A 9,848-nucleotide genomic window follows, 5' to 3' on the forward strand; every position below is an offset into this window, starting at 1 on the left:
CGCATAGGCCTGTTTTGTATTCTGTGCCAAAACCCCGCCCAGTTCCTGCACTGTAAATTAAATTAAACTTTAAAAGCCACGGTAGAGAAGCATGCAAATTAGGATGCTCTGTTTGTACACTTTATTTCATCCCTGACATTTTCAGGGCTTTTGAAACAGAAGGCAGTCTAAAATCTTGCAAGGAACAGCGTGTGCAAGCGTTGGTCAGTCCAGAGAGAGGAACACACTTGGGGAGTGTCGCCTTTGCCCTTTGGGGATGCTGGAGCTTTTCATAAGTCCTCCTGCACATTATCAGATCTCTTTGGCTCTGCACATGACAGCCACACTTTTTTTTTGAAACCCTGAGGGTCCCAAATCTCAGGCTTCCATGCAAACCATGTCCACATGAGGAGGACCAGAGGCAAGGAACAATCCTGGCAATTGGGGGCTGCCACCATGTAGGGGAGACTGCTCTGTGGCGCCCCCTCAAAACCCAGGGCCTCTGCTTCAGCTGACAGTCTCAGACCTTTTCCCATGTGGCATTAAGGAAGGTCTGCAAGAGACCTTTTGGAAGGCTCTGCGGAGGATGAGGTTTTCCTTAATATAGAACACCCTAACTAACCCTGTCCGGGGTCAAAGAAGTGTCCCTCTGTTGAAATGAGCTAGAGAATGTGGCTCTCCTCACCCACTTCTTCTCTTTGTGTATAATGTAGCCAATGGGTTCCAATCATCCGGGGCATTTCTAGAGAGCAGGCACTCGTCCCCCCTCACACACACCTGGATTGACCCTGGATTAACAGCCAAAAAGGACTCTGGAAACCAGCAGACCTAAAAATGCCCATTCTTTGCTGGACGTACACCTTACACTAGAACCAGGTTGTCTAATCAGTCTGGAAGGTGTTGGCCACATGCAGAAGAAAATTATGTCCAATGCCCTTTGGGGGCGCCATCCAAGCAGAAGTGGGAGCTGCACCCCCTTCCCCCAAGTAGAGCAAATGAATAAGGGCACTGAGCATATGGAGCAGTTTCCTTGCCCCAGGCTTTCCTCTTTGCAGCAAGCCTTCCTCTGGACGCCACAACCCACAGAAATGTCTTCATTCCGTCTCTTTCAGCAACCAGCTTTCCCGACTGCCTTGCTCAGCACATCTGCAGCCAGGGGGGTTGGTTGTTCCCTTCCTAAAGAGAACAAGGAACCATTTTGCAACTTGCACATAGCTTTGCTCAGAATAATTACGCGCGTCTCTCAAGCGCCCCAAAGCACCCCCTTACTCACTGTCCCCAAGGAGAGGATCATTCAGTGACTCCCACACCACAATCTCTCTGTAGGCCAGGAAGATTGTGCAGAATCCTCAGTATTTCCAGCTTGATCTGTTGGGCATCTCCTTTCATACACCTGAAGAGCCAGTTCCTCTCCCCAGCAATTAGAGGCACGGCAGCCCACACCCATTCCTGTGGGTCTGTGGCCTCAGTTCACTCCCTTTGGCATAGCCTGCTACAGCTCCAGTGATGCATAAGAAGTTAAGTAGGGAGAGCCCAGCTGGATTAGGCCATAGGCCCATTCAAGTGTAGTGTTCACTTCCCTGGAATTTTACAGCCATCGTAGCAACAGTCCATGCCTGTCTGCTCCTGAATCCGTTCCTCAGTGGTACATTGCTGCTTCTAGACACAAGTTTCATTTTTAGCCACCAGTGATGATTCCAAGATGATAGGTCTTAATCTTCTTTTTAAGCCACTTATGGTAGAGACTGTAACAACATCCTGTGGCAACAAACCCCATAATTATACATTGTGTGAAAAAAAATCCTTTCCCTTGGTTGTTCAGAAGGTTTTACCAATCAGATTCTCTACTGGATATATACAGCATGTCTGGATTACATTTTTTTTTTAACAATGAACCATGTGTGTTCTGGCTACTCCAATTTCCACCCACACCCCTTCTTGCAAGAGCTCACCAAAACTTGGACAGGGAGCTGGGAAGGAAATGCTGGTGGCAGTTTACCCCACCAAGTTTGCTGGAGCCAACCGTACTCTGAAATGTATCATGTGGTGAAAGAAACTGGTACTTAAGGGTATGCTGCATTGGCACATGGAGGTTCTACCCTGGCTGATAACCACTGGGAGCATAAGTAGATCTAAACCTCTTTTAAGTGAGCTATTTTAGGATGGCCAACCTATAGAGAGTTTAGAGGGGCATTAGACCCATTCACAGAAGGCCTCTCAGCGTGATTTCACAATGATTTCTACACAATCGGTGTCACCTAGGAATGTTTTATCAGTCAACAAATATATTGAAATAAGAAAACAAACACTAGATTATCATTTAACGTTGTATATGAATGTAACCACCAGCTCTCCAGATTTAGTGGTGGACAAGGTGGCCATGCTGGCATCTTCTTGGTACAGGACTTAGGCTGGTAAGACAAACCACAGCTTCACTGTAGATTTGGGATATTAAAGTTAAGGCCTCAAACATCTATTGAAGTCGACTAACTGCACCAGGTCTCATCAGGTCTGAGCCAGGTTTTCCTAGATCTAAAGAATCTCCACAGTACCTTTTCAATCTCTTGAAAATGTCCAGAAAAGGACCCTGCAATGTCTCAGGGAGGCTTTTTCCTGTGATGAAAGAGTTCGGTTAGAGAAGCCTATAGTGTTTTAACCTAAAAAGTTCTAATTGTAGTTCAGAAAGACAAACATGGCTGAACCGGCCAAAAAGTTTAAAAAGCTAAACTCTTAAAATGCCAGGTGTAAAAAAATAGCTATAATTTATTTATAGGAGGAAAAGTTCTGTACAAAATAGATTTCTTTAGAATCTACAGATCTCAGTAAGGACATACAAATACACTTTTTGTAACCAAGTGATGTGGTGCTCTGCTCATTTCGTTAGGTATTTCCAGTTCACTTCTGCTTGCACAAACATTCACACATATTCACCACAGTCCGAGATGATAACTTTTTGCTTTGGTTTCCCATCTTTGCTGCCTTCGGCCTTTATAATAAAGAGAGAGAGGAGCAGATGTTAAAGTCAGGTTAAAGGAAGAAATAAAAACGTGCCAGGACATTTCAATCCCTCTGGCTTTCTAACCTCGATCTGCCGCACCACGTCCATCCCTTCCGTCACCTCTCCAAAGACCACGTGCTTCCCATCCAGCCAGTCAGTCTTATCACATGTGATGAAGAACTGTGAGCCGTTGGTGTTGGGGCCAGAATTGGCCATGGACAGCAAGCCTACAAAGACACAAGCCATCCTTTCCTAAATTTCCTCCTATGCTGGAATAAAAAAAACTATCTGTGTGTGTGTGTGTGCGCGCGCGCGCGCGCGCGCGCATGTTTATAACAAATTGAGGAAAGGGGAACAGGTGACAAGACAAGACAAGGAGTTGAGGCTGAACTCCTGCACCTCCAGCTTTGGAAGACTAGAAGATACTGTAGCGTCTTCTAAAGCTGCATTTAATTATATATTTTTAAAAAGCCAACTACCACCATTTGGGAGATATAAACGTTTCACACTTTGCATTGTTGCAATATATTCCCCCCCACCCACCCTGCCCCAAAATCTAACAGCTCCCACTTCCTTTAATTCTTTGCCTGGAAACTTGAAATTTGGAAGATTATGTAAAAACAAACACTCTTAGAATAAAGGTAAGTAAAAGAAACAATTCTGCCTCATTTGCAGTAAGCAGTGTTGAGGAACCTGGATTCTTTTGTGCAGAGCTAGCTTCAATGCAAGAAGTGGGGGACCAGGTGTCTTGGGCAAGATGGCCTTAGGAAGCCCACTTGACTCTTTGATGGTGGTGGCTGGTTGGAGTGAAGAGAAGAGAGGCAGGAGGATAACAGCACCCCAACTATCCCTGCACCACCACAGAGCTGACACTGGGGCATGCTCCAACTTGGCACAAACCTGCTGGATATTATTAGTATTCATTAATGTATGCATCTGCCAAAATAGGCTTCTAAGTCATTTACAAATTATAAAGTGGTTATGCTAACGTTAAAATATAAGCATCCATAATTAAAATACACAATAAAATAATTCAAAACAACACAGCAATTAAAGCAGGAGGCTCAAGTCAAAAGATCAAGAGAACCTCAACTCCAAACTGCCTGACCAACTCGAGGGCAAATAAACCCTCTACCCTCTACCCCGGCAACTCTGTTACTTACCTGCCCCTGTGTGCTTCAGGATAAAGTTTTCATCATCAAATTTCTTCCCGTAGATAGATTTGCCCCCAGTGCCATTGTGGTTGGTAAAATCTCCCGCTTGGCACATGAACTGAGGGATGACACGATGGAAGCTGCTCCCCTTGAAGCCAAAGCCCTTTTCATGCGTGCACAGGCAGCGGAAGTTCTCTGCAATCCAGGAGGGTCAAAACAGAAAAGTTCAAAATTAAGGAGGACAATGAAGCGGCTTATGGCAGCTAGGGCTGGCTGATATTAGGTTTTCAACATCACCAGCCCAACGTCACAGTTGAAAAGAGCTGCATGGGCCCCAGCATGCGAGGTCCTAGTTGAGACTACTTCAGCTCTCACTGCACAGGAGCTGAGGTGCTTTCAGCAATGAAGGTTCCCGTCCCCCCAGCTGAGCTAGCCCTCCACTCCCCAAGATGGAGGGAGCCCTGTGACAGACTTAGTTTGCAAGGCTCCCTTCGCCTTTGCCAGCAAGGTGTGAGTGGTGGGCAAGCAGCCTCCTTTTCTTGGGAGAAAGAAGTTGCTTGCTTGCCCTCTCCTTGCCGGCAAAGATGGAGGCGTCCCTGAGAACAGAGCCTGACAGACTCTGTTCACAGGGATCCTTCAGCTTCGCTAGCAAGCGTGTGGGTGTGGGTGAAAGCAGCCTCCTTTTCCTATGAGAAAGATGCTGCTTGCTCACACCCTCCCTTGCCAAAAGACAGAGGAAGCACTGCGACGGCAAACTCCGTCGTCAGGGCTCCCTTCCACCTTCACTGGCACAGCCCTCTCAGCCAGAGAGCGCAAAGACTCTTGACCCCCGGCTGAGCAAGATCCCCATCCATCTGGCACGCACGCATGCCGGAGGGATGGGGGCTTATTTACACACCTCAGCCAGGGAGCGCAAAGCCTCCCACTCACTTGCATGCTAGTAGGAGAAGGATCAAGGCTTCCTCAGCCGTGCGTGGTTACAGTTTAATGGAGCTCCCACTCCGATGTTGGCTCGCACGAGCCACTGGCAGATTGGGGGCTCTGTAAAACTGCTTGGCTGTGGCAAGGGCAGCTGCGCACTTCTCAGCCAAGCAGTTTAAAGACTCAGAGGGAGGAACAAGCTGTATCGGTACCTGGCTGATGCAGCTTGGTTCTCCCTCTGTGTTGGCATAAGGGGCAGACCGTGATGGCAGTTTCACACTGGTGAACCTGCCACAGCTCTGAGTTCCACTTCTTCCAGTGACCAGCTGCAGCTTGTTTCTTCCTCACTGTGCTGGGCACTGGAGGGACAAGAGAGCAGTGGAGGTTTCACTAGCAATATACCGCTTAGTGAAGCCACATTCACAGTCTACCCCTCATACCAGTCCTGGGCAATATATCAATATATATTGCCCAGGCCTAATGACAGCTACATTTTGCCCAGGCCTAATGACAGCCTCATTTCATACAACAAAACGAAGCTGAATGAGGTACCGTATTTTTCGCCCTATAGGATGCACTTTTTCCCCTCCAAAAAGGAAGGGGAAATGTGTGTGCGTCCTATGGGGTGAATGCAGGCTTCAGGAGAGCCCCACAAGCTCGGGGGTCAGCGGGGAGGTGGAACGCCGCCATCCTGCTGTCCCCCGACCTGGTTTGGAGGCTGGCGGCGGGGAGAAGCCCGCTTCTCCCTGCAGCCAGCTCCGCAAGCTTGGAGGACAGTGGGGAGGCGCAGCGCGTCATCCCGCTGTCTCCCGACCTGGTTTGCAAGCAGGCGGCGGGCTTCCCCCTCCCCCAGCCCCGCAAGCTCCCAGTGCAATGCCGAAACTGTGTGCAGCTTACCGGTGGTCATAGGTACAATATCTGATCGCAACAGGATGTTCAATCGACCAGCAGGCTTGTTTCCAATCTTGATGTCCATGTAAACCTGGGGGTTTGCCCTTGATTTTTTTGCTGGTGGTTCACCCTAGAAGAAAAACAGCTTTTTCCAAGTCCAAAACCCTAGTCACCTCAACCATGAGTTTGAAAGCGACCACAGCAAAGCCGCTATCTCTATGTGACCAGCCTTAACAGGATTGTTGCAAGGATTACTGTGATAATGTACAGGAAGCAACTAAATACTTCAAAGCACTTTATAAATGTATTATTATTATTATTGTTGCCGCTGTGATCTCTAAGTGAATTTTGCCACCTCTGAAAGCAAAGAAACCCCTCTTAAGGTGTGTGTGATGTGGAAGAAGAGCATGCCATGCCTCCAAACTGCACTCAGTTGTTAGGCAACCTGGTGTGCACTGGCGTAACACTACCATCCATTGTGCAGGTAGGCAAAGAGGCTGTGCAGGCTAAACTGTGCAGGGGTACTCTGCAACTTAAGGGGGACTGAAAGTGCTCAGCAAGTGAAACAGATTATTAGTAAGAAGCCCCCTGTGTAGATGTGGCTCAATAGTTATGTCCCCCCAAAAATGTTGCAACTACAGAGCGCTGCATGCTCCCACCACAAGCCAAGGTAATGCCTATGTACCTCCTGGGTCTCTGATCGGGCAGGCTCTGCCCCTTCTTCCTCCACATTCTCCTCCAGCGTCTTTCCTGAAAATTTCTTCAGCCAGTCATCATCTGACCAAACTGTCAAAGAGAAACATAAGGTGCTCTTGAGAAAAAAGAATCTAGTATTGATCTTTTTGCCATCAAGGTATAAAATACAATGGTTTCCTCACACACAATAGCTAAGACTATTGGCTTGTGGTACCAATCTCAGTTCCATGCCTCACCTGGGCGGGATGATCCTTCCTTAATCCTCATCGGCTTGGCCAGGTTGACACGAATCGTCCTCCCAAAGAGCTCAGATTCATTCTAGAAAGGGGGACAGTATTATTTAATGACATATTTTTATCCCACCCTTCTGCCAGAGTTCAGAGCAGCACCCCTTCATTTTATACTCGCAACTACCCTGTGAGGTAGACTAGGCTAAGAGGAAGCAACTAGCCCAAGATCACACCCACTGGGTGACAAAGAAGTCACTTTGCCAATTAAGTGGTATATAAATTAATTAATAAAAACAGCTGGTTTAGTGTTGTGTGAATCAGGCCAATGAATAGCAAGGAGATAACAGATCTTTCAATTCTTAGTTCTCAAAGGCCACCTGAAACTAACATTTTTGCAAGAGGAGGCTGTGTAAAGCACCCCAGAAGGGTGGCCCAAGGTGTCTGGGCTGCTTTCTTCCCATGAAATGGAATCCAGAACAGGGGCATCATTTGAACTTTCCAGAAAAGCAAGTAAGATCAATTTACCATGTTGTCAATGGCGGCTGCAGCATCCTAAAAGGAAAAATATAGATTTTACTATGTGCTTACTTGCTCATCTAGTTCACTCCAGCTTGGTGTCCCTATCGCAAGAAGTATTAAGTTTGAGAGAGAAATTGTTCCTAGGACCCACAAGAAGCAGCAGATAGTCAGGCACATTATCGCTACAGGCTTACAAAGACAGAAATACACTTTTGAACACCAGTCTACAATTCTGCCCATTCACAGTTTCAACAGTTGCATGCTCTGAAATTTAACTGAAGCAACAGGAATGTAATGAGGAAGAGTCATGACTCTGCATGGTTAAGCAATACAACCTTCCGTTCCACTGTAATCCTAAGGGTGCCTTCAAACACTGCTTTCTGACCCAAGATACATTTACATTTACTCTCTGCTGCTCATTCAATTTTAATTATTCAAGCAACTATAAAAATATTCCTGGAAAATCAAGAAGTTTCCCCTGCCCTCAAAAACCTTGATTATCCAATGCCAACCCTTCCTTCTTTGATTAAACCCAGCCACTACCCAAGTCAGCACCCTTTTTAACCACCACCGCCACCACCACCCCACCAGCAGTTCAGCAAACGTGAGGGAAAATGGATGACGAAAAGTTCAACAAATCTGAAAATCCACCTCAAACCTGCCCCCTCTGCTATTCCTCACCTCAGCCAGCTCAAATTCAATGAAAGCAAAACCTCGATGTTTTTCTGCAGAAATACAAGAGAAAGGTTAGCACTCAAAGGCTCCAAGGCAGACAAAAAACATCAACACAAGATTGCAAAGAGAAACAAAATGTCTCACACTGACATTTCAGAAGCCCCGTCCAATTTATTAATGGCATGTTACTAGCAGACCATTTAGTGAACAGGAGTAAAGTGCTCAGAAATTCACTTTCATTCTACCACCTGGATGCTGTTTTTTCTCAGAGAATATAGGAAGCAAGAAACCACAAAGATCATGGACTAAAAGTTCTCCATAAGAAGTTCTGTTTTTTGTCAGGATCAATTTGTAAGTACAGATCTAAAGCCAATCTGCATCATGCTGAAGTAAGAATTCAGAGCTAAACTAATACTACTAAATAAATAATAATAATTTATTTATACTCTGCCCATCTGGATGGGTTAGAATTAATCTAAGATCGAAATGTCTGGAACAGAACAACACAATTAAATAATTAACAAACACTGTGGAGTGAAATTATTATAGATGGTGCAAAACATTGGGTACATTCTTTTTCATATTTCATTTATGGAAAAAATGTTTATGGAGCTCATACACCAGAAGCTAAAAAGCCAAAGAGGAACTCAGTGGGTCATTCAGGAGTTACGATGAACAGTTGCAGCTCATGAGTCTCATTTGAGAACAAGTACAGTATGTTATGCTGTCAAGACTAAACCTAAGGATACCTCACCTCTGTCACAGTTTGGAAAAAGTCTTAGCATCTGAGCCACCTGCTATTAAGAGTCCCCACAAGGCATACAATATCAAATGTAAAGTGGTGGCCTAAAAATTCAAGTATTTCCTTAGGAATCCAAAGCATCGCTGCTCTCCACGGGTAGACCTCCAGTAGGAGGATGCAAGAGAGGACAGGGCTCCAGCATCTTGAGCAGCTATGCAAACGGAGCCATTTCAATAGGCACGGCTTCTCATGCCAGGTGTGGTTTCCCCTCTTTTACACGACTGTTCAAGGTGCAGGATCTCTATCCTCTCTGGCATCCTGCACACCCTAACACACAGGGCCCATTTTCAAACCCACTTGCAGGGGGCAAGCAGGGATTTGGGGGAAAAACATATCCCACGCCAGAGGGAAACGCTTTTCAAAGCAACAGGAATCACTGCATGCCGAGGGTGGCCATGATAGAGCTCCTGCACCTTCAGCATTAGCCCTGCAGCTGAGAAGATCCCCGTACGCCATGCATGGCAAAGTTACCACCTGCAGGAATCCTCTCTCGGCTCAAGATGCAGGAGAAAAACCCCGCCCTCCAGCTCAGCCTTCCCCAACGCCGGGAACTCCTCCCTCCACAGGTTTTGGACCGAGGCTGATGGGAGTTGTAGTCCAAAGCCTTTAGAAAGCCGCCCGAGTCTGCTGCTGCTGTAGCTACGAAGCCAAGCGCCCCCCTTCCTCCTCCTCACCCGTTTCGTAGTCCAAGGGGATCTGGATATCCGTGATGTCGCCGAAAGGGATGAAGGCTGCGTGGAGCACCCGCTCGTCCACCTCCTCCGCCAGCCCGCCTGAAAGACGCACCAAGGCAACGCGCTTAAGTCGGGGGTCCCGGGGGTCGCCATCCCCTTCCCCCTTCCCCGCCGCCGCCCCTTTCCCCCGCCTCCAGCGCTCTCACTCACCCACATAGAGCACCCTCTTGGTAGCCGCCATCTTTTTTTCCTTTCCCACAATCCTCTTTTCCGGAAGTAAAACGTCATCGCTGCGCGCCTTCGCCCCAG

At 47.1% G+C, this 9,848-nt stretch overlaps 1 protein-coding gene across 1 annotated transcript; it reads right to left on the reverse strand.

Annotated features, from left to right (window-relative positions):
* Nucleotides 1–2,724: 2,724 nt before the first annotated feature.
* Nucleotides 2,725–9,843, reverse strand: PPIE (peptidylprolyl isomerase E). The gene is made up of 11 exons (XM_083751893.1): nt 9,750–9,843; nt 9,540–9,638; nt 8,070–8,113; nt 7,395–7,421; nt 6,876–6,957; nt 6,629–6,729; nt 5,950–6,073; nt 4,141–4,326; nt 3,062–3,204; nt 2,896–2,965; nt 2,725–2,859 (listed from the first exon to the last, which is right to left on the reverse strand). Exons 1-10 carry the CDS (start codon nt 9,778–9,780, stop codon nt 2,897–2,899), a joined length of 906 nt encoding a protein of 301 aa, XP_083608019.1. The 5' UTR covers nt 9,781–9,843; the 3' UTR covers nt 2,725–2,859; nt 2,896.
* Between the last annotated feature and the right edge of the window lie 5 nt (nt 9,844–9,848).

The sequence above is a fragment of the Podarcis gaigeae genome (assembly GCF_964106915.1).
Source record: "Podarcis gaigeae genome assembly, chromosome: 8".
Taxonomy (NCBI): Eukaryota; Metazoa; Chordata; class Lepidosauria; order Squamata; family Lacertidae; genus Podarcis; species Podarcis gaigeae.